We start from the raw sequence: 23,577 nt of genomic DNA, 5'->3' as shown, positions 1-23,577 counted from the left end.
TTTTGTCATGTAACTAAAATGTCAAAACGATTAGTTGTTTAATAAGTGGTTTTGTTTAATAAATGTCCTGAAAAGATATTTATACATTACTTTGTAATGTATCTATGTATTATCATGAATATTTGAATCTATGTAACATTCACTATCTCAGAGCTCAATCCTTTCACAAAGTCTGTATTAGCATGGGGGCAGTTCCTAGGTGGGTTTTAAGGCCTGTCAAACAAGCACATGTTCACAACAGGATTTGGTAGACTGCATGCAGTTATATGACCGTATAACCTTGTCATGCCCCAAGCACACAAAATAATGTACAGGCAACCCATGTGAGATGGGTGACAATGGTGACAATCTCCAGTGTTTGTCTTGTAACATTTTTTTTAATTCAATAGCCAGACATGCATTTACTTGTGTATTTTTGTTGTAAAGCCTCAGCGTGTTAGAGATACTGCTGTATGGAGGGAGTCTAAAGGAGGGGACTTTGGCCTTGGTGTGGGAGCTGGCAGAGTAGCGGTCGCTGTGGAAACAGCAATGTTTTCTCCCTGATCATGTTGAGGCAGGCCAATGTTGTTCCGTTTGAGGGGTTAGGCGAAACATAATCACATACTTGCAGTGTGTCCAGACACTTGTTTTCTGAACCCGTTATATAATACGCACAGACAGACATTCATAATTTTATATTGCTTTCTGAATGTTTTTCACCATTTTTTGAAATTATCAGTTGCATATTGTACTTGTCTCGCTGCAACATTCTCTGCCCTCGCTCAAGAGTGCTGGGGTGCAACAAATGCAATCCTTTTGATACGCTTGCATTGTCAACAATGACTATTTTTCACACTGCAAGTCTCACAGTGCAAAGAGTGAGTCTCTCTGTGATGTCATCTGAGCTATTCAGTGGGAAAAGGGTGCCAAGAGCAGTGCATCAAGGGAACCCCAACCCATAAAGCCCTACCTACCCTGCTGGGACAGGGCCAGTTGTTTTTGACCGTTATGAACTTCAGGTCATTAACACAGCTCAGACTGTAACCTGGGTCTGAGCTTTAGGACTCAGAGCAAGCGCCTTAGCCGACCAAGCCCCTTGAAAGGCCTGTTCTGTGTATTTGAATAATCATGTCTTACTATACTTATTTTATGTTCATACAGCTTGTGGTACAGCAGAGTTCTTGAAGCCATTACAATGTCAGTTTTTCTTGTTATATGTTAGCCCATTACTTGTTTTCTACACGCTATCATGATAAACATCACAATATTTGGTTTTAGAAGAATGCAGCATTGCATATTTAAAAAAAAAGGTTTCACCCAGTTCAGTAATCTTTATTAGGCACTAAATATCAGGTAGCATCTGAACATTCACCTTCTCTGCTATTGCATGTGGGAGCAATTCACAATTTGTCAACCACAACTTTTAACCATGATTGTTTTTCTCCTAACCACCATTGCACACTGCTTCTGCCTTGTATTAATTAAGTATAGCAGGTGCATTTGTATAGCGGGTGGCTCCTCCCTGCTCGTTTCGAGGGCACACGGGTACAGATGGGTACAGGCGTCAGTGTGCGTAAGGGCTCCCTAACAGGATGCTCAAGCCCTGTAGTCTGAAAGATCAGGGTATCTCTACAAGATTACATCGCTCCCCAATTAGGAGTTTGATCTTCAGGCTTTTGTTTCAGGGTAATCCTGCTTTGAATGGCAGTGAAGGGAGTGATGTTTAAAGCCATTTTGAGATTTCCTCACGGTGGGGCTGAAGGAAGTGCCGGTATGCAAATTTGCCTGTCCATGCACTTTGTCTGTCTGCAGAAAGCCTCCTTATGTAACATCTCCAAAAAATATGATTTGCTTGCTTGATGTGCTTTAGACCACACCCTTCCCCAAAACATAACAGCAGAAAAGTAAATTAAGGATTTGCTTGTGGCTCATCAACAAAAAGAGAGATTGCCATACCACTTGTGGTTGGATTAGGGAGTTGGGGCTTGGTGGGGGGGTGGGGGGGGGGGTGTGCGCACTCTATAATAAAAAGCCAAGGCAAACAAACAGAAAAGGAGAATAGAACGTCTTGAAATAATTGTAATTAGTTCACTGTTGAACAATGCTCAGGCTAAGAAGTGGCAGATGGGGACAGGAGAAGGGGCAGCTTTTAGAGGGAGTTTTGCGTGGGGTGGTGGGGGTTTACGGGGGGGTTTTGCGTGGGGTGGTGGGGGTTTACGGGGGCTGACAGAGGAACAAAGAGCCCCTCTTGCAGATGCCTGTACACACACTGCATCAGGTCAAAGGGGAGATGGACCATCTGCTCCCAGTTCTTCTACACTGGAGTTGTGGTGCTCCTTCCTGAGCTTTTCCTCAAAACAATAGACTCGTGCTCTAAATCATAAAGTGTCATCTCTCCCTCCCTTTCCTCATCCCCCAAAGAGAAGCAAAAATAACAACAATACAGTTTCCTAGGCTGATTGTTCAACTAGATAACTGTGACTGTGTCATTTTCTCAATATAAGCTTCACAGAATTGATGCATTTTGTAACTGATTCTTCATTTGCAGAGTGGCAGTCATTGCCAAGCAGGCATACTTATCCATGCAACTTTTAGTGATATCAATCGCAATTATATGGAAAGTAAATATTTTACAGTTACTTTTAACTGAAGGAAGCATTATTAGTTCCATCAATTGAAATGATGGTGGATGTTTTTGTGGAGCCATTTTAAAATTAGTACAGGGTGTTTTCAGGGTAATCTTTGTTTTATTTCAAAAAGCTGCTGAAATTGTAACTGAAAGCATTTAGAGATTCTGCAAAAGTAGTCTTTCTGCTATTCTCTTGTTTGAGGGACTTAACCAGTCTTTTCATTAAGAAATTAATGGTTCTGATGTCTGCTGCCATGAGTGTCACTGATTTAATCAGTTACTCATTACAAAGAGTGTTTAGACAATCAGTGGAACTGTGCAGACCAGCATGCATGGTGTCTCTCACTACACTGTATGTCACAGTTTTGTTCCATAATCTTTTTTCAAAAATATCAAATGATGCAACTCACACCAAACTTGCATGTGGTGGGTAAAAATATTTGTGCTCATAACAAAAGTGGAATTTCCAGCTTGTGTTGATCTAAATGTCAGTAATGCCTGGAACTTGCTGATGATGCACAATATGCGTGTTTAAATTCCAAGAATCTTTTTGGCTCCCCTTCGTTATAAGAGACCCATCATGGACTTTTAGAAAAATAGGGGCCATTATTTGACTTTTTTATATTTAATATAGCTGAAATGGCTACATTTAAAGAAACCACTCCATATTTGGTCACCACTACCACTCACCACCAGTAAACAGCCTAGTAGCAATTCTGTAAGCTTAAAGCTTAAAAGCCAAACTTAAAACCCATAAAGCATGTTTATTTGTGAAGCTAACGGTTTTTAAACATAATGTTTACTGATGTCCTCTTCTACAGCGCTGGAACACTCATGCAGATGGTACAGAGGAATATGAAGCTGAAGGTAAGCTCTTTTTTTAAAATGTTCAGTGTGTTTAGGTTTTTGGTGTCATTACACACCAGTTTCATAATCTGCAAATATCACTGGTAATTATGTCTTACCTCCAAGACATCCCAACCAGCTTTACCTGTCAGTGTTGCTGCTGGACCTGTTCATATGTGGCCAACTGACTATCCATTTCTGATCTCTGCACATTTTTACTTACTGCACATTTTTGCACTGACTTTCTCATTGCTTTTAAAATGCATTTTCAAATTCAAGATGCTTTATTTGCTTGACATCGGACTGGGTTCCCAAAGCTTGGTGACACACAACAGTAAGTGACTACTCATGTGACTGAATTTGTGACTGCTTTCAAATTCCTTCTCTGTCGGTTGCTCTGCAGGTCAGTTGCACTTATGGAACCCTGACGATCCGGGCACCCCTCGAGGGCCGGTGCTGCCCCTGTCGGACAGGCTGGAGGAGAGGCTGCGAGGGGCGTGTGAGGACCTGGCAGTGTCATGGGACGGCTGTGCCAGTCGCCGTGAGCTGCTGTCAGTGTGTGAGCACCTCGGCCTGGAGGTGAGGACGGGGAAGGACAAAAGAATGAAGGTTTGGAGGGAAGGTGGAGGGAGGGAGGATCCAGCTGGCATAGGGAGGCAGAGTGCATGAATGTGTGCGTGAGAGCACTTTTTTTTTTTTTGTTTTTTTCTTCTGTGTTCCTTCTCTGAGTCATGTAGTTTTGTGGGCTGGAACAGTATATTAGTTCAGTAGTTCACAAACAAATCACAGAACGGCATAAACTGCCTTCAGCAATGAACAAAGACGATGCTGAATCTTTAATCTGGATTCTGTTCTGACCCTAAGAGTTGTGTAGATTCAAACATGTCCACCAATTGCTAATTAATGTTCTATGAATACAGAATTAGAACCTCTTAGCTGACTTTTAAGTTTGAACGAATTGTGGGTTTGGTCCCAGGTGACAGAGGATGCCTTCCAGAGGCTGGACAGTGATGGGGTGATGAGTGTGCAGGAGTTTATGTCCTGGGTTCTGGAACACTGTAAGCCCCCCACTCCCTCTGCCTCCACCCCATATCGACAGCTCAAGAGACACCACTCCACTCAGGTACGTGTCTATCCCGTCTCTCAGCTGTCCCAGCTAGTCAAATTAAGACGCCATTTACATTTACAGTTTCATGACAAAGAGGAATCAGACTTGCTGCTGGATATTTCCCTGTGTACAGCGTAAATTTACATTTCCCTTCATCCTTCGTATAGGGATGGGGATGTACAGGGGAGCTGACCGTCTTGATTAAGGATGGATGAGATTGTCTAAGAGGCCTCTGGATTGTGTGCATGTCATCATAAATGCTTCATTTGCTTCAATGCTTCTCACAAATGTTCAATTTTACATTTAGAAATGACTTCTTTAGTCTTGACCTGCCCCTCCCCAATGTTGTGCATATACATAAGTATTTAGAAGGGTTTTTATCTGTTATTTCCTCAGCCCTTTGATGAGACCGGCCGAAGAATCGCTACCCCATCCGCCATGACTAGCACAATAGGCTTGCGCCTGTTCTCAGATCTGGATGATGGGACGGGGTTTACCCCAGTGGAGTACCTTCTGGACGCCTGGCTGGATGATGGCATTGAGAACAGCCCCGAGATCCTTCAGGTAGGTCAATCGCGCCTTTCATGGCTAGGCTACATCACTCACTTTGCATGGTTTTTGTTCTCACTCTCATACCATCTTGTTGATGTCTTTGTTTGAACGTGTTTGTAGGCTTTGGATTTCAACCTGGATGGAAAGGTGAACCTTAGTGAGCTCACTGTTGCCCTGGAAAATGAGCTGCTCATTACCAAAAATGGAATTTATCAAGCAGCGCTGGCCAGCTTCAAGGCTGAGATCCGACACCTCATGTGAGTGTTGCCTCACTCCGATTTACTCACTGAGTTTCCTGCTCATTTTTTGATATTTCCAGTCCTTTGGGGGCAGTTTTCTGCTTGATTTAATTGAATTAAGGGTTATCACCAAATGTCAGATTTGATAGGAACGTTCTTTCATATAGAACAGCGCACATTTGTCATTGCACTGATGTTTTGAGTTGTTCTGTGTACCTCTGAGCCAAATAGTTCATCAGTTCAGAGGTTGAAAGTTCTTCAGCATTGTGCCCTATGTCACTGAGTTTGACTCTTGCGTTTTTTTTTAAATCTGATACCTAAATGACCTAGCTGGCTTTGTAGAACAATCGATCTCCTTAGAAGCACAGCTCAGTTTGATTGAAATATTGTTGATGAACTGTTATTATATCTTGGTTGTCTGTCTGTCTGGCAGGGGCCGAGTGGACCGTGAGCTTCGGGAGAAGGAGAAAATCCGTTCAGACTTGGAGAAGGCAGAGAAGCTGAAGACCCAGATGGCCACCGAGGTGGACGAGCACAATTCTGCCCTTGAACGAATGAACGACCTTAACCTCAGGTAACCTCGCAAACTGCCCCCCTGCCTTCAGCACTCTGTGGTGCCGGTGCAGATCTCAGCTCACACTGGCTGCCTCCTCATTCGCTCGTCTGCCTGCAGGAAGCTGGAGCAGGACCACAGGGAGAAGCTGGCAGCTGTGAGGGCGGAGCTGACCAAAGAGATGGATCTCATCCAGCAGCAGGCCAACCAGCAACGTGAGGAGCTGGAGAGCGAGATGGAGAAGATAAAAGAGGATGAGGCATTTCTCAGGGAACACCTCTCACTCACTGTCAAGGTAAGCAGAGATGGCTCTTCAGTGCATACTTTCTTACATCAAAATTACTAGTGTTCCTAAAAAAATACATAATAAAACCAGTGAGGTTTGGTAATTTTCACTGGACTAAAATATTTGCCAGAAAGCTTGACACTATGGTAAAATCACATATAGTCAATGAGCTCAGATATTATCCATAAAGCTATAATCCAGCAAGAGGATAGCTGGTCCTTAAACTGTGTTGCCAGTGTGAGTGGGAAATATTTATTCAAATTGGAAGTGCCTTTACCACAGGAAAATGGCCGTCTGGAGGCTGAGCTGCTGGAAAGCACAGAAAAGTTGGTAGAGGCAGAGAACATGGTCAGCAAACTGCAGAGGAACCTGGACAGCATCCTAAAGGACAAGGTAACAGTGTATGGAAGGCATGTTGTGCTTAAAAATGATTAAAATGAGCAGATCAAGTCATTCAGTTGGCTGTAGGCTGAGACTGTTGTGTTGATGGTTGGAGAGTGCAATTGAATGTACAGGTGACGATGGTTGAGCTTTTGCAGACAGGTGTGAATATTAGCAGGTGGTTTTAGAGCTTTGTCAGTGTGTGCTGTGGTTTACGGTGACTGCTCTTGAGCGCCCCCTGCTGGTGTGTGTTCTCAGTTTGGGGACCTGGATCCTGGTAGTGCTGAGTTCTTCCTGCAGGAAGAGCGTCTCCGGCAGCTGCGCACAGATTATGAGGGGCAATGCAGGGTGAGTGATCCGTACTTTACTACACTTATGCATTGGAACATGCTTTTTCTCCAAACCTTCTCCTTGATTATCCTGTCTTTGCAGACCACCCATTGCGCATAATGTCAGTTATAGATTGCGAGATATTGTAACATTTTTTTTTCACTCTTTATTTAAATAACTGGGCAACTAAGGTGAATATGCTTATGGTCACAATTCAGAAAAAAATGTGTTTAAAGCACTGTATGCATGTAATGAGCATGTGACTATCTGTGTACTTTATAGGAGCTGCAGGATCGTATCGATGAACTCCAAGCTGAGCTGGAGGAGTACCACACCCTTGGCAGGGCTCCCAACCTCTCTCTGAAACCTTCCTTGTCTGAAGAGTTTGACACCAAGAGTCCTGGTATTGAGTCTGACCAAGGTATGCTCTTATTTGAGACCCACAAGTATTCAAATGTCTGTTTTAGTGCATGTTTATGCAAATATTTGTTTAGCCCCAAAACAGAATGAGTGGATTTAGAAGGTGAGCATTCTGGACAACTGTTAAGATTCTCAAACTTCACAGTCTCATCAGTTATGCCCCTGCTAATGTCTGTCTAATATGCTGTCCCTTTCTGTGTGTGTCTGTGTGAATGTGCATGTGTGTGTGTGTGTGTGTGTGTGTGCGTGTGCATGTATTTCTGTGTGTCTGTGTGAATGCGTGTATGTCTGTGTTGGATATTGCCTCAGGCCTGGGCTCAGAGGAGTGTCAGCCCTTCAACATGACCCTAGAGGCAGAGATGATGATGGAGCAGCTGAAAGAGCGCCACCTTCAGGAGGTGGAAAGTCTTAGAACCCAGTTAGAGAATCAGGTGAAACCAGAAGCTCCATGCATCTGCTTGTTTTACAGTACATCACATTACAATATTGTCATTTAGCTGTTGCTCTCCAGAGCGACTTATATAGGTTACAGTTTTTACATGTTGTCCATTTATACAGCTGGATATTTACTGAAGCAACTCTGGGTTAACTACCTTGCCCAAGGGTACAACAGTAGTGCCACAGCACTGGAATCGAACCAGCAACCTTTTGTTTACAAGCCCTGCTCCTTACTACTATGCTGCATTACTGGCCCTGTTTTGTAACAAATATACTCTATTTCTTATGAATACACATCTGTGAATGTTATACCTCAGGACCAGCATTGCAATTTCTACCAAATGTACTTATTTGTTAAAACAGACTGGCTTACAGTACATTTATTTTGCCATGGCACGTTTGGTTGAGGCTTGTTTCTGTGTTCCAGGTCAGTGAGTATCATCAGAAAATAGAAGAGCAGAGGGCAGCTCATGAAGAACAGCAGAGGGCGCTGTCACTCAGGTGCCAGGAGGAGGTGCAGGCCCTGCAGGAGGAGATGTCCCGGGTCCAGGACCGAGTCCAGGTGCTGCAGAACCAGCTGGACCAGGTGCAGCTGGAGCGAGTGCGGCTAGAGCAGAGCCAGGCACAGGAATGGGCAGAGCTGGTAAGGCGGCACGAGGAGGAGATGAGCTCCGTCAGGCAGGAGCTGCTGGAGGCCCGGGCCCACATCGGCGAACTGGAGCAGCAGCTGACGACCCTGGAGCTTCAGCAGGCCAGAAATGAGCAAAGCCTTGCAGAGGAGAGGGAAAAGCTGGGGAGGCTACAAGGGGAGGAGCGTAGTAAGATGGAGGAGCATCATAAGGAGGTTCTGCAGGTCAGGCTGGAGGAGGAGAGGGCAAGGTTACAGGCAGAAAGGGAGGAAGTGGTGAAGAGACTTGTAGATGAGTGGGAGAGAGAGAAGGACAAGCTCCAGGAGAGCCATGAAGCACTACTTCAAGCCAAACTAGAGGAGGAGAGGCAGAGGTATCTAGGGGAGTGTGAAGAGCAGGAGAGGATGCTTATTGAGGAATGGGAGAAAGAGAAGGTCCAGCTGAAGGAGCAGCAGGACAGCATACATCAGGTCCTGCTGGAAGAAGAGAAACTCAGGCTGTTGAAGGAACAGGAGGAGGTAGAGAGGAAATTCATGGAACATTATGAGAAGGAGAGAGCTCAGTTTGAGGAGAGCCAAGAGAATGTTCTCCAAGCCAGGCTAACAGAGGAGAGGGAGAGGCTGCAGAATGAGATAGAGAAGAGGCTGATGCAGGACTGGCAGAGAGAGAGAGCTCAGCTGGAGGACCATCATGAAGTAGTCCTCCAGGCCAGGCTCAGGGAGGAGAGGGAGAGGTTGCTGAGGGAGAAGGAGGTCCAGGAGAAGAAGCTGATCGAGGAGATGGAGAAGGAGAGAGCTGAGCTGGAGGAGAACCACCGGGAAGCCATACAGGAGCTAAGTGCAAAGCACAGCGTAGAGAGGGAGAGACTCAGCAGCCTGCTGGACAAACTGCGGGAGGACATCGCAGAGGAGAGGTGAGGAGGTGCTCTCCAGGCATGGCCACTGTTGGGGGGGCTCAGTTTCATTCTGGGTTAAATGGCTTTGGAAACTAGTTCTCAGACATTAATTGATGACTAGGTTTCAGAACTGTAGATGTTTTGAATTGTTTTATTATTATTACTATTTTAATTAACATTTGTTTAGTCAAAGCAAAGTAGTAGTGGTATTCCTGATGCGTGTATTTCAGGTACCTGGTGATATACTTGTAAATACAGTAAAGATTGAAATTGATGATTATATTTGGTTTAATTTATTGCCTTTAAGTGGAATCTAAACATGAATAATGTTGCTTGACTTATCAAAACATGACTAAATAGAGTCCATACTGCAGTGTACAAATTGCTGTTACAATACTTTCTGTAAAGTTACTCACTGGAGAAGAAGAAATGTTTTAACTGCTTGTGGGTTGAACTAAGTGACTTTGGGTGAAGCTCATGACTGGTAGCTGTGGGTGGATAACTGTTGATGATTAACGTGTACAGGAAAGAACTGGAGATGCACTTCTCCCAGAGGATCAGGGATGTGGAGACACGCTTCTCAGGTGACCAGGAGGCTGTCTCCGAGCGCTTCCAGACTGACGTGTGTAAGCTGGAGCAGCAATACCAGAGCGAGTTGCACAATCTCTCTGAGCGTCACGCTGAAGAGAAGGCCAAGTGGAAGTCTGAGATGGAGGAGGTTACCCAAGCGGCGGAAGAGGAGAAGAGGGCTCTGCGGGACGTTCTGCAGCAAGAGAAAGATTCCATCACCCAGGAGCTGGTGAAAGAACGACAGCTGTTAGAGCAGGCCCACAAGAAGGAGTTTGACGCCTTGGCTGCTAAAAACAAAGAGCTCCAGAATGAGCTGGAAAGCTTCATCAGTGCTGCGCAAATTAAGGAGATTGAGCTGAGCAGGCAGTTGAATGAACTGCACAGCAGGCTGCAGGAGAGCCTGGATGCCAAAGATGAGCTCTTGGCCAGATCAGAGAAGAAAGCCCTGGAACTGGAACTGCTCCTCAGACAGGCCGTGGAGGACTTTGAGCAGGAGAAAGCGGAGCTTCAGGGCAACATGGATGAACTTGAGGAGAGGAACAAGAAGACACTTTCCCTAGCAGAGAAGCAGGAGGATGAGAGAGAGAATCTACTGGCAGAGAATAACCAACTGAAGTCAAAGATTCAGGAGATGGAGGCAGGTATAAGTCAACTTGCAGAACTGAGAAAGAAATTTGAGGAGATGAGGATGGAAAAGGAAGAATCGGGCATGGTGATTTCATCTCTTCAAAGTCAGATTGAGGAACTAAAGTCTGAAATGGAGAGGCTAACTAGTTTGCGGCAGGAACAGGAAGTGCGTGTAGAGAATGTTGTAGCAAGTGAGGCATGTGATGAAATGATTGCCACCCAAGGGGACAGCCTTATCCTTGTGGAACCTCTGCTGCAGAAGAAGAAAGAAGACGCTAATAATGATAAAGCTGCTTTTATTCAGCAAAGGATGTGCCATCGTGAGAAGGATGCAGCGATGATGCCTAAGCTGCAAGCAGAATGTAAGGAGACCGCAAGAGAGCAAGACCTCAGCTTTTGCAAGATCACAGAACCTCAAGACAAAGTGGATGGGCTTCAGGCCCAGGCCTGTCTCCTTGCAGAGCTGCATGCCCAGTATGATGCCACAAATGAGAAGAACATGGCTCTCCAACAGGAGATCATTCAACTTCAGCAGAGGACAAGAGAGCTTGAGTTTATTCTGGAGGACAACTACAAGAAGATTGCTGCTGGTGAGCAAGCTATTGAGGATAACATCAGTCTCAGGGATGACCTTTTGGCAATGGTGGAGCATACCAAAAAGATGGAGGTGAAGATCTCTGAAATGATGAATCTTCAGATCAAGTATGAGGAGTGCCTCAGTGAGAACTCCAGACTGGGGGAGCAAAACAAGCAGTTAGAAGACAGACTGTTGGACCTTGAAAGTAAGATGCACATTATCCAAGACTACCAAGAACAGCACGTGGAACTGCAGAATGAAATTATCAGGATGAAAAAAGAGAACTGCAAACTCAGCACTAAGGTCAGAGATCTGCAAAAACAGGACGAGGTCCTTCTGAACCTGCAACAAGAAGCAGAGGTTGCACTGACCGAGGCCATGGCTGAGGAGACCTTGCAAGACCTGAACTCTCAGCTGGAGGCCAAGATCCAGGCTGTGTCTGACTTGGAAGACTGCTGCACAGAGTTTGAGTGGCAGAACGCTAAACTCCGAAGAGCACTCTCTGGCTTACAGGAGAAATCCCTTAAGATACACGAAAAGATGCAAGCCCATAGGTAATGTAAAGGCTCACCATGCTTGATGTGGAGAAATCCTGCTTCCTCACCAGCTCCCAGCTCGCCTAACCCTGCGATCCCGCTTGGCTTTGTTGTGCAGTTGATCCACTTAGAGGCCAGCTGTAGAGATTTCCCCATTTCCTCAATACTTTGCTCCACTCCTACCTGCATGTAGAAGATGAGATGGCCTAATAGGCTTGTGTCCTCGTGTTATGAATCCATCCAATGCCTGTATTGTGTATTTAGAAAACCTGTTGTTCTGAATGAAAATCAACTAATGCATTTATTCTCAGTATGGTTACTGGTAATGCTGTTAATATGTATGTAATTATGTGCATGTGTACTGCGTCTGTGCCTGAAGAAAAGAATTAATAAATTGCTTCTGCTCATATTGCGTATGGCTTACTGTTGGTTTACACCTCAAACATTCCATGTTTTGGAGGTGATGTGTACAGATTAGTAAGACTCTGTGTTTGTAGCCTAGTTCAGACATGGTGAACAGTGAACACTGAATACCAGAAAAAGGAGAATAAATGTCTTTTTCTCTGCTGGATGCAGGAGTGAAGCTGTTCGTCTTGCAGAAGAAAACCTCGTTCTGAGACATAAGATCTCCACACTGAAGGAAGAGGACCTCCGAGAGACCCAAGAGGAAATGCTGTAAGGAGTTTTATCTGTTACACAATTTGTCCAAGGCAAATAAGATGTGTCATCTATAGTATCATTTAATTTGATTCCTGCATTTTTATTATTAAACAGCCATAAAATTGAACAATACAGGAAGGAGAGGTTGGCTGCTCAAAAATTGGCGGAGAACTTGAAGAAACAGGTAAAGTCCACCACACCATCAGTATTTAAACATTTTCATCACTGACCATTATTGGCATTTGAGATACCTGGTAAATTAAGTAATCTAAGAAAAAGCAGTAGCCAACAGCCAGGAAATTTAATTAAATGTTCTACATTCACAAGCTCAGAATATGTTATGCATAGTATATGTGTATATACACATTGTATTTCTATGACTAATAGATGAGTTTAAAATGATCTCAGTCACAGTCCGACTATTCCATGTCCAGGTGTTGGAACTGCAGGTCAGGGGCCAGCAACTGGAGGATGAAAATGGACTCCTGACACAGACAAGTTCCCAGAACTCAGCTTATGTGCAGGAGCTGAGCCACCATCTGTCTGAGCTGCTAAGGCACGGTGACCGGAAGGATGGAAGCAGATGCCAACAGCAGGGGGAGCTAGAGAGAGCCAACCTCACCCAACCTGCTCAGGAAAGGAGCAAGGTAACGTCAAGTTTAATGCAGTGTAGAGTATGGGTCGATTTTTTAAACCTTTGGAGATTGAGCTTGTCATTCAGTGGGGTTTTGTGCTATGAGATGGAATGATCAGTTGTAAATATGAGCAACAGGCATGTATGATCTCTTTGCAGATGGAGGCTTGTGTGCTCACACTGGAAATGGAGCTGGCTAAGGCCCAGGGTGGCAACAGTCTTCTGGAGAAGGAGAAAGCCCAGCTGATCCAGCAGCTCTCCTCACTCAGGGAGCAGGTGTGTAAGAGCTGAGAGGCTGGGGCTACAGGCTTAAAACACCGTTCATGAGTAGAAGAACTGTCAGCATCACACACTGGACATTGCACGTCTTGTGTGGTACATTTTAAACTGAGCGTTTTTAACAATGCCCAGCTGTTACTCTTCTGTCATACATTGTTAAAATCCCACTGAAGTAGTAATAAATAGCTGAACTCATTTGAGTGAGATATTGATAACTCTGATTATGATTTTTGGATTTATGAACAATGCAGTAAGAGCAGGTACAGTATGCCGGCATCAGACAGTGAACGAATATGCCCTCTCTGGTCTTGTAGCTCTGTGGTAGCAGAGACGTGAGTGTGGACCTAGCCAACGCCTTGTCTAGAGCAGACAAGCTGCAGAAGGAGAAGGAGACTCTCAGTGAAGAACTCAGTCACTGTGTGGACAAGGTGAGAGCTGTTCATTTAATATTTCCTTTATTTGTCCTATTGAGTGACCACCTCCTGATTTCAGTTGCAGCGACATTTACAGTAAGCTGACAGTGTGTGTTATTTTTGACATTGCCAAGGGAGTACTTTCACTCTTATTGTTAAAAAAAAACACATTGAAATGTCCCCTGTTGATTTTAGGTTGCAAAGCTTGGAGCAGTGGAGTGCCAGCTCTCTCACCTCCTGCAGGACCGGCAGACAATGGAGAAGCAGAACCAGGCATTCCGTGCCCAGCTGTCCACAGCCCAAGAGAAGGTAAGTGCTGGCTCCATTTTGACTGGAGTTGCACTGCATTAAATGACCCTTTGACAATTAGCTCACATTTTCACTTCAGATTTACAACCCTCTCCTACCATATTCAGGGTTCTAAACAAGCTGCTCTAGGCAGCTGACTTGCTTAGTTCGTTATCTGTGGTGCTTGAAGCCATTGGTCTCAGTGCATGTTGGCATTGCTCTTCTTGCTCTGTTTGTGCTTCAGGTCCAGGCTATGGATGAGGCCTTGCAGGCTGTTAACTTGCAGAATGCACGACTCAAGTCAGACCTACGAGTCATCCAGCAGGAAAAGGAGGCCCTCAAACAAGAAGTCATGTCACTCCACAAACAGCTACAGAATGCAAACGATAAGGTACATCATCATGGATTTACATGTGCTGGATTGAGGTGAACCTGATTGTGAAAGACTATGAGTATGATGGGTTGTCTGTCGATCAGAACCAGGTTCTGGAGATGGCTTTGCACACAAGCGGGTACCAGAACCAGCACAAGAAACTGTACTGGGATGAGCTGGCCCGGCTAGTGGAACAGGAGCAGCAGTTACTTAGACAGGAGAATGAACGATTGCAGAGGGAGGTCCAAACCACTAAGGGGGACCTCGTCCATTCTCGAGACAAGGTGAGGCAGCGGGCCATCATGACCGCAACAGACACCCATGAAGTAGGCTTAGCAGAAAGATGTGAACAAATGTTTGAAAAGAAAGGCCACTTTTAATGAGGTGTCAAAAAGTGAGTGAATGGAAATGTATGTTTAATCAGCACAATTGGTAAAATAAAGAAGGCAATGGAAGAGCAAGAATATCAAGGCTCTGTTGTTGAGGTTCAGAAGTCTGACATTTGTGGTATTAATTGAACTTGCTGGCCTCACCTATACGTTTGAAAAGCACTCTGGACCCTGGTGTTTGTGTCCACAGACTCGCCAGCTGGAGACCATCATCTTGTCCCTGAAACAGCAAAAACAGCAGGGGCAGTCCAGCCTCGTGAAGGCTGTGGAGCAGGAAAAGGCCAGCCTAAAGCGTGAGCTGGACTCACTGCGCAAAGAGCTGGTTAATGCTAACAGCAAGGTAGGGTTCTCAACCTCGTGTCTGACTGTGGCAAATAAAAGGAACGATCTGGAATGTATATGTATCCCTCTCATCTGCCTCCTGGTTGATTTTCATCCTGCTCATAGTCTGGAGGACTAGCAAATACCCTGCAGTTTGTCCATCATGCACACCCTCCTTGTTTCTGATCATGCTGCTGGGGGAATGTCCTGCAGGCCAGTGAGCACAGCGAGGGTCAGAGAGAGTTGGAGAACCTGCGGCAGGAGAATGAGGGGCTGAAGAACCGGCAGACCCGCCTGGAGGCTCAGCTGCTAGAGGTCAGTCTCGTTTCTCCCCAGGACTCATCCCTCTGAACCTCTATCTTCGCCTGTCTCTACCTGACATGTAGCGTTTTATGCCTGCCTTCCTGACCCATGCCAAATCTCCTTCTTTCTGTCAAAACCCATCCCTTTCAGATCTTTATCTTCTCTGACCTCCATTCTCCCATCCATCCGTCAGACTCCATTTCCACCTCTGTTACTCTGATCTCTTCATTCCATAAATCTGTCAACCTCGGTTTCACACTCTGTGTCCCCCTCTGGCCAGGCTCTGCAGGCCCAGCTGGGCGGGCCACAAGCACAGCTCAGGTCGCCAGGGGAACGGAGAGGTCAGCACCGCGGGGACGAGCTCGGCGGCCGTGGCCTGGAGATCAACCTGCAGGTAGGAGAGCACACTACCACCTCCGCACACTAGGGGGCAGAGTCACAGGCAAATTGCATCTCAGTTCCTGCGACCGGTGCACGCTTGTGCCAGTGTCAGAGCAGGCGCTTTGATGTGATGCTTGCAGTATCATGTCTGTGCAAGTCCACTCGCTCAACCCCTGGTGTTACTGAATCCTGGGTGTGGGTGTGTTTCATCTCGCCTCATTTAGATTCTCATTGTCCTCCACTGCACACTCTGTCTCTCCCATCGATGCTGCTTCTTATGAAATCAGTCCTGGGGACAAGGGAATGCGTCAGACTCAGACTCAGACCTGCTTGGATTGCACTCTGTTGGGATGTAATGGGAACTTGAGCCTCTTCACTGAAATTGCCTTCTGAGTTCTGCCTCAGCTGAATCACATTACTGCTTCCTCTTCAGTGTCTGGTGACCTTTTGCATCAGACGGCTGTGTTTGCATTGCATTGTCAGTGACAGCAATGCAGATGTTTCCGGCATCTGAGTGTTAACTTCCTATGATGATCTCATATTTACACATCATCATTGCTGCAATACAGGGCAAATTCAGATATCGTTGCAATATTTCATACCAGTAAAGAGTGATGAGGTGTCTCGCATCATTGGAGAGTGAGTGTGTTTCAGGGCTCAAAGGTTTGTCATCTACCAAATTCCTGCAAAAAACTTTGTATGTTTTCTAATTGTCATTATAAATCATTTACCTGATATCCATTGAGGCAGTATGAGTCTTACAGGTGTAAAGTTGTACAAAGCAGTGCTAACAAATGAAGTGTTGCCTTTGTTTACCAAACCACATATATCATCAGCTCACAATCAGGCAATATTCAGGAGTGCTCTTTTCATATCAAAGTATTTCACATTAGTAGCGGTCTGGTGCTGGCATTAAAGAAGTCACATGTGCAGCATTTCTTCACTCCTCTGCCATATGTTCACTGTGTAGAACTGAACACATTTGCCATTGGATAACTGAAACTGTTGTCTTTCCACACTTTCATCTGATTCATCATCACACCTTTTGTTTCATATTGGTGGCTTTGGTGGTTTCCCATCTTTGGGTTGCCACTGAACACACTGTGGTGTAACACTGCTGTCATCATTAGTTGTTTCATTCTGTGATGGGACGATGGGAGAGCAGGAGCACTCCCACATCTGCTGTGTCAAGTTGCTCCATGATCACATTTGGGAAAACAGTAGGACCACTGATGATGTCCTGTCATGCGCAGAGATACAAATCTCACTTTCTCCCTCCCTCACTGAGAGCTGTGGTGTGTTTGGTTTCTGTTCTGTAATTCTGTGGTGTTCACTGACTGGGCTGTAGGGGGTGCTGTCAGACTCTCACTGTTCACTTTGCTGTACTAACCAAGGAGACCTTTGACCAATTTGAATCGTTTTCTGATTTTACTCATTTTCTAAAGGTTTCTGGTTTAAGGCTACAGACCAAATGCATCCTCTACATTTCAACTGAGAACATCTGTATTTGGTGGTGGAAAAACTCTGTAGTCATCAGTTCATCTGCTCTTTTGCTGTTCTCGTTGGTGGTCAGGTCTTAGCTTCTCCTCAGTTTTCATAGAAGGTGCCTCTGTTGCGAAGTCACCTTTTGGGGCAGTGTGATGGTGAGGAGTCTGATAGGCCAGTCTGGGTTCCCTGGTGGCCCGAGTTCAGGTGGTGATGTGGTGGTTGGGTGTGCCCGGGTGAAGTGTACCTGCCTTCTCTCTCCAGGGCGCAGTGCCAGAGCAACGGGCAGCGCATGCAGACACCTACCGGAGGATCGGCAGACTGTGACGGCCCCGTGGCTTCTTGCCCCCCCTCCCCCTTCCTGTCCCATTCCGTCCCATTCACCCTGTCCCGCTCTGAGATAGGATAAGCCCTTCCCCCTGTCCTCCAGCCCCAGAAGCATCTGGGAGCAGGTTGCACAGTACACACATCTGACCCCCTTATTTCAGTGTGCATGTACCTCCAGTATTCTAATCTTCCACAGCCATGGGGCAACATGGAGAGCAGAGCACAACAAAAACTGGCTATGACAATAGAAGCTTGTTTAGGAAAGAGTAAGCTCTTTCTGTCTGCTGTAGTATTATGTATACTTGAATTGCGTTGATAAAGCCCTGAAGTGTAATACCTCGTGGGTTGAATCAACTGATACCAAATGAATATTTCCAGCTCCTCTGTTTTTTTTGCCTACCTTTAAATTATGGCAATAATTCTGGGTATGAGTGGAGAAACTGTATAGTAACTGGATAATACAATGCACTACAAAATTTGTGCATGTGTGTTGGCAATTCAACTGATTAGGAAATAATTCTTCTTCTCAAACTGAGCCTGTGCGCAAAGAATGTATGATATCGAAGGGCTGTTCTTTTAACTGATTTTTAAACTATACTCTATGATTCCGTGAATTTCATGCTGTGAAGAATAAAAAAGATTAACTGCTGTTCTGGGAGACAGAGGACCAAGTGGTGGAATTTTTGTATTCTTGCCTGAAGTGGTATCGCCCCAAGATTCAGGGTACGTTCCATACAGTCCATGTTCATTGTATTGTATTTAATGTACTGCTTTTATGCAGTATGTTGTCTTTGGCACTTATGAGTGAAATGGACTTATGCCATGTTTCTGTCACTGGGGCAGTCCACAGTCAACACTGTGAGTGGAAGTATGTTGTTCAGGTTGGCTTTCCTGTATGTCAATGAACTCCTTGGCTGGACTGTAAAAATGATTTCCTATGAAACTGGACTTTGCTAAGGCTTGAGGAAATTATTTTTTATTGTATGTGTCACATTTAAGTGTCTGTTTACTTTGCAATGTTGAATTTTATACATACCAACTTGTTGTCTTTCACAGCTGTTACCTTTACCTAGATTGTCATGAAAGGCACACCAGTGTTAAGCTGACAACTCTGTTGAGTTTAACTTTGTTACTGTTCCCAAATGTTTTATGAGTTCGCTACTCTGGTTCTATAATACTGTTTAATTTGGCTGTCATTCTGTGTGTCCATGTTTCAAAAATAATGTTAGACCTAACAGTATGCCATCCAGTACTTGTGTAACACATGCATAACAATACAAATGTGGGAAATATACAAGATTGTGGCTCACTCTTTGCTGAAATACCGGCATTAGTGAAATGGAACACTAAGTGTGTCTTAGAATACACAGTCACATACATTTGATTAGTCTATGCCACTACTTTATATTACAGTTGCTGCATTACTCTGATAATACTCTAACCAGTGTTGTCTGCATGAAGGAATTTAATTGGCCACTTGAATCCAAAGAGTCTCAATCTCTTCAGCAGAGCCAACCTTTGCGTTTTTCTCGGTTGTCATGGTAATTTTTTTTGTTACTTTGTTGTGTTGCTGTTATTTATTCATGTAAAATGTGAGTGTTATTTTGTAGACTTAATTTTAAAATTTTTGTGATAAATGCATTGGAAGCAAATTATGTTAATTTATTTGTTTTTATCAGTTTTATTTATTTAGCGGTCCTGTCTTTATTGTTTTGTGTCTTCAGATTTTTTTATGTAAGAAATCAAGACCAAATAAAGTATGAGGTTTAAACATGAATTTTGCACTTGATTGTTGTCATTGTATCTGTTCTGATGAATTGGAGATCTCAGTATCAGTCTAATCAAAAACTCCATTCTGATAACTGCTTGCTCCTGGACAGCAATTGAACTTGGGGGTCAGTGATGTGTTCCAGTTGCGAGTTGATCAGAAATAAAATATATTTTGTTTAGCAGCATGTTATGGGTCTGTCATAAGTTATTGGTGCCTAGTTGAAAATGGAGATGTAAGCAGTGAAATCAATTTACAGTAAATGCAGATATTGTAGAGAGGCAAGAGCCACTGTACCTTCAGAACTTTTTTTCAGTTAAAATCCCTGCCATTTCTGAGAGGAATAAGTGTGACAGCATATTTTAATCATACCTTTCTCAATCCCACATAGTGGAACCTGACAGAAATGGGAGTCTCTAAACTGAGTGGAACATAACTCAGATTTTTAATGCAATGGTGTAAATGGATAATAAACAGTTTATTGCCCACTGTTTATGGATTTTATAGAAAATTAAACTACCCCTAGTGACAGACAGTATGCAAAAAAACTTTTTCTATCATAGGTTGTCTTTTCAAAAGCACCGCTGATCATGCCTTCCATTCTAACTCTTTTACCATATCCTGCTGATGTTTGGTATCAGTAAGCATTTATTTTGAAAATGAAACGATGATGGTACAGTTCTAATGGAATTCAATATAACTGTTGAGGCTTTGCCTAAAAAGGCCAGATTAGCCCTCTAGTCTAACTTTCTGACTTGCAGCACAACTGATTCTTCCATAGTAAATAAGAGGAGGAGTCTGATGGGGTGTCTCAGGATCTGCTGTTGCTGAAGGTGCCTGTGAACACAGACCAGTGGCACAGACTTATGATAATGGCTTGTCTGTCTCTGTACTAATGCCCTTTTAATAAGATAACAATATCGAGTGTTGTACATCCTGCTCCGCACAGCAAAACATGCAAAGTTGAGATGGTTCTTAGAAATAAATCCAGGCCAAATGATGGAGTACCGGGATATTTGACGTAGGACTGCCAGATTTCACTTTAATTGCCTGCAACAGTGAGAAGAATGTGGCAACATTGTTTAAAACGGAACAAATAAGCTTTTAGAAATTGAACACAGTGATATTAGGGCATCTGTGTTTAAGGGCCTGTGTTATATTCCCTGATCTCACAGTTTCCTGTCTCTGGGTGTTTCAGGAGGAACAGGAAGCGAAGATGATGGAGATGGAGGAGCGCATGCGAGATGTGGAGCTGAAACTGCGGAACGTTAAGTTACTGCTCCAGGAGAAGGTCTCTCAGCTCAAAGATCAGGTACACCCCCGGGGTTCATAGCAGTCCTGCACAGGCTGCATTTGTCAGACTGGCAGCCATTATTATCGTGTTCTGCTGATCTTATCTAGGATAGCCTTTTAAAGGTTTTTTTTTTTTAAAGTGTATGTATATTTCCCAAAGATGCAGAGGAAGTGTTTCCACCTTGAATAGGCCTCAAGCCTACTGTGCTGGAAATTCAATCCATTTAATAAACCAGATTCAAAGAAAGTGTCAGAAAGAAATGCAGAAATACCAGTATGTGAGTAAAGTTGACTATCCAGCAATGATGATTGCACCCCCTTAGCACCCCCCTGCTTGATGTAGCCTACTAAGGTCTCTCCTGCCTTCTCTGTACAGGTGCACAAGAACACCAAGGCAGATATTATGATCAAGGACCTGTATGTGGAGAACGCGCAGCTGCTAAAGGCCTTGGAGATGACCGAGCAGCGTCAGAAAGTGGCCGAGAAGAAGAATTACCTGCTAGAGGAGAAGATCTCCAGCCTCAACAAGATTGTCCGTGACCTGAGCCCTTCTCCACTGACAGCAGTACCATACCACTTCACCCGCTCCTGAAGTCCTGCATGTGCACATGAGATTTCACCACTAACTGCCAACATCCGAGTCATTTCAAGTCATTTCAATTTCTTAGGCCCCATCCCCTCTACCACCTGTCGTTGTGGTCTCTACTAGTACACATACAAGATACATACAAGAAGGATACTCAAAATGTTCCATATTAAAGTGTTATTGTACCTATTGTTTTCCTCATTTTCAGTGTTGGTACATACCCATTATTCCTTGATTTTTTTTACATGTGCAGGTAGCCCTTGACCACAAATGGCATTCCTAAGCCATACGTATGTACCTAGTAAAATAAATACATTAGGTCAGGTTCTTCCAGTTTCATGTCCTGATTACAGCTGAGATGGGCCCACAGAGGCATTTCTTCCATCTACTTTGACAATTTCTGTTGCAGGCCTCTCAGTTTCCATGTGCAAATGTTTAAACAAGGAAAACTCAGGCAGGTGATGAACAGGGAAGAAGTTAAGACTTTCCCTTAATAGTTATTTTTGTCAAGTGCATTTAAGAAGTTTAAGAAGTGGCACATTATTATATCATCATTATGAATATTAGTTCAAACATAAAATTGATTTTTATGCATCAAATTCACTGGATTGTGGTGATATTATTTTTTTATGCCACCAAATCTCAAATGTGTTATGCTTTAAGAATGCATTCTGTGATAAAACTGCTTTTAATTATTTATCAGTATTGGACGTCTGATGAATATTATCCTAATAACACTGGCATGTTTCACTGTAACATATTTTACTGTAGGAATAGACTCCTCTGACAGCAGCTGTCTTGCAAGTGTGCCTGTCAAGAACATGATGTGGTCCACTTCCTCTGTGATTAGCCAATAAGAAGTCATTTTAAGTTTCTTTCAGGCTCATAATTCTGATCACACTGTATACAGTACAGTTGACACTCAAGAAACAGATAGTGACTACGGCCTGCTCTGAAGCACAAAAGCCTAGGAAAACTCACCTGGACTCTTGATGAATTGCTGTCAGTTACGGTGGATGTTACAGTCTTTGTTTAGAAGAATTAGACTCATGGGTCTTTTGAGTTTCTCTGTCAATCTGTGAGTTAATGTCATAAGCTATACTAGCTGTGTGTTCTTAGAGTTGAGCAGAAGTTGTAAAAGGTACAGTTGTACTGAAGAAAAAAAAAAAGTTTAATGACTTTTAATGGGGGTCTTTAAATGTGATACTTGTACTCTTTGTGTTTTAGAAAATGTCTTGCTAAATGTGAAATTGGCAATACAGTCATTGTTTAGGTTAAAACTGCCTCTGACTGTGATGGAAGAAGGATAAACACTACCTAACTCAATGTATATTGATACACATATCTCTACATTATTTGTGTCAGTCGATCACATAAGATGTTTGTTTCTCTGTACAGTATGTGTAAACACTGAAGGACCTAACATCTTGTACAGACAGTGCATCTTGAATCTTGTAAACTGATGTACAATAAGAATTATTTTTTTAACCAAGCACAGTATCACTGAGCAATGTGAGATTGCACTGAATGGAAAGAGGTTCATTATCACATTTGTTAATGAAGGAAAGCGCTACTTTTATAAGAATGAAACACATTTTATTTGCTGCATTCCATAAATAATGCTTGTGCTAATTATCAAAATAACATTAAATTAAGGGGCACCTGGGGCTGTCCTGGGACATTAATCAAACAGTTATCATTTATCATGTGTATCAAATTAGATCTTACAATTGAATTGGCATTTTCTGGAAAGGCATGTGAAAGTGAACTCCAAGGAATGTGTTTTCTTGGACATACCAAGTGTACACAGATTAAATGGCCCTGACAAGGCAGATTTATGGATGCATGCTGTATTCACCCAGACACATTCTGTGTCTGGGTGGATACAGACTCCAGGTGCCCTCTATGTCAGGTGTGATAAAAATGTTTACAATGTAAAGACAAAGACTATAATTTGGTCATACCTGGGTGTATGGCTCAAAAGAGCAGATAAGATCTTGCTCTTAGTGTTTTCTGTACACACATACCAATATGAAATTGAAGTCCTGACAGTCAGTGAAAGATGGACTTGTAATAGCTGCTATTGTACAATGAAGTGACTTATGTATTGTTGTAGATAGAGGTGGTTTCCAGCAGTGTGTTTCAAACAGGCACACTGCTGTACTAGGAATGTTTAATGAAGGACACCTCAGAATAGGATGTGGTCAAGAAAGAAATAAAAGAATTTTGTGACTACAAAGTGTATGGGTTTGTTTTTGTGGTTGTGGTCAGTGTATGGTTGTGGTCAGTGTATGGTGTCATGATGCAGGTTGTTTAGTTGCAGGTATAACCATACCTCAAAATTCTGAAATATTCTTGTGTTTTCTACAGTCTAACACAGATCAGATTATCCATTGTTATTTGAAAACATTTACACTATATCATTGTTTATATTGCATATATTTGAAAATATGTCAACTTCAGCATTTCTTAGTGTGTAATT

The 23,577-nt window shown here is 43.6% G+C and overlaps 1 protein-coding gene across 1 annotated transcript in view; it reads left to right on the top strand.

Moving 5' to 3' along the window:
* The window catches only part of nin (ninein (GSK3B interacting protein)), a 31,884-nt gene extending 10,703 nt beyond the window's left edge, over window positions 1-21,181 (top strand). Inside the window, exons 5-29 of the mRNA XM_036541753.1 lie at window positions 3,430-3,475; window positions 3,858-4,033; window positions 4,431-4,577; window positions 4,959-5,126; window positions 5,235-5,371; window positions 5,787-5,927; window positions 6,027-6,201; window positions 6,475-6,585; window positions 6,832-6,921; window positions 7,186-7,324; window positions 7,633-7,754; window positions 8,189-9,303; window positions 9,811-11,613; window positions 12,172-12,270; window positions 12,370-12,439; window positions 12,690-12,902; window positions 13,049-13,169; window positions 13,796-13,890; window positions 14,114-14,260; window positions 14,347-14,526; window positions 14,822-14,971; window positions 15,184-15,267; window positions 15,536-15,649; window positions 20,415-20,528; window positions 20,886-21,181. Coding sequence (XP_036397646.1) covers window positions 3,430-3,475; window positions 3,858-4,033; window positions 4,431-4,577; window positions 4,959-5,126; window positions 5,235-5,371; window positions 5,787-5,927; window positions 6,027-6,201; window positions 6,475-6,585; window positions 6,832-6,921; window positions 7,186-7,324; window positions 7,633-7,754; window positions 8,189-9,303; window positions 9,811-11,613; window positions 12,172-12,270; window positions 12,370-12,439; window positions 12,690-12,902; window positions 13,049-13,169; window positions 13,796-13,890; window positions 14,114-14,260; window positions 14,347-14,526; window positions 14,822-14,971; window positions 15,184-15,267; window positions 15,536-15,649; window positions 20,415-20,528; window positions 20,886-21,101 — 5,973 coding nt within the window. The 3' untranslated portion in view covers window positions 21,102-21,181. The remainder of the gene's footprint in view (window positions 1-3,429; window positions 3,476-3,857; window positions 4,034-4,430; window positions 4,578-4,958; window positions 5,127-5,234; window positions 5,372-5,786; window positions 5,928-6,026; window positions 6,202-6,474; window positions 6,586-6,831; window positions 6,922-7,185; window positions 7,325-7,632; window positions 7,755-8,188; window positions 9,304-9,810; window positions 11,614-12,171; window positions 12,271-12,369; window positions 12,440-12,689; window positions 12,903-13,048; window positions 13,170-13,795; window positions 13,891-14,113; window positions 14,261-14,346; window positions 14,527-14,821; window positions 14,972-15,183; window positions 15,268-15,535; window positions 15,650-20,414; window positions 20,529-20,885) is intronic.
* The last annotated feature ends 2,396 nt before the right edge of the window (window positions 21,182-23,577 follow it).

Source organism: Megalops cyprinoides, chromosome 12 (assembly GCF_013368585.1).
Source record: "Megalops cyprinoides isolate fMegCyp1 chromosome 12, fMegCyp1.pri, whole genome shotgun sequence".
NCBI lineage: Eukaryota > Metazoa > Chordata > Actinopteri > Elopiformes > Megalopidae > Megalops > Megalops cyprinoides.
Note: the sequence above shows the minus strand (reverse complement) of the source record. Positions and strands in the feature narration are given on the sequence as shown.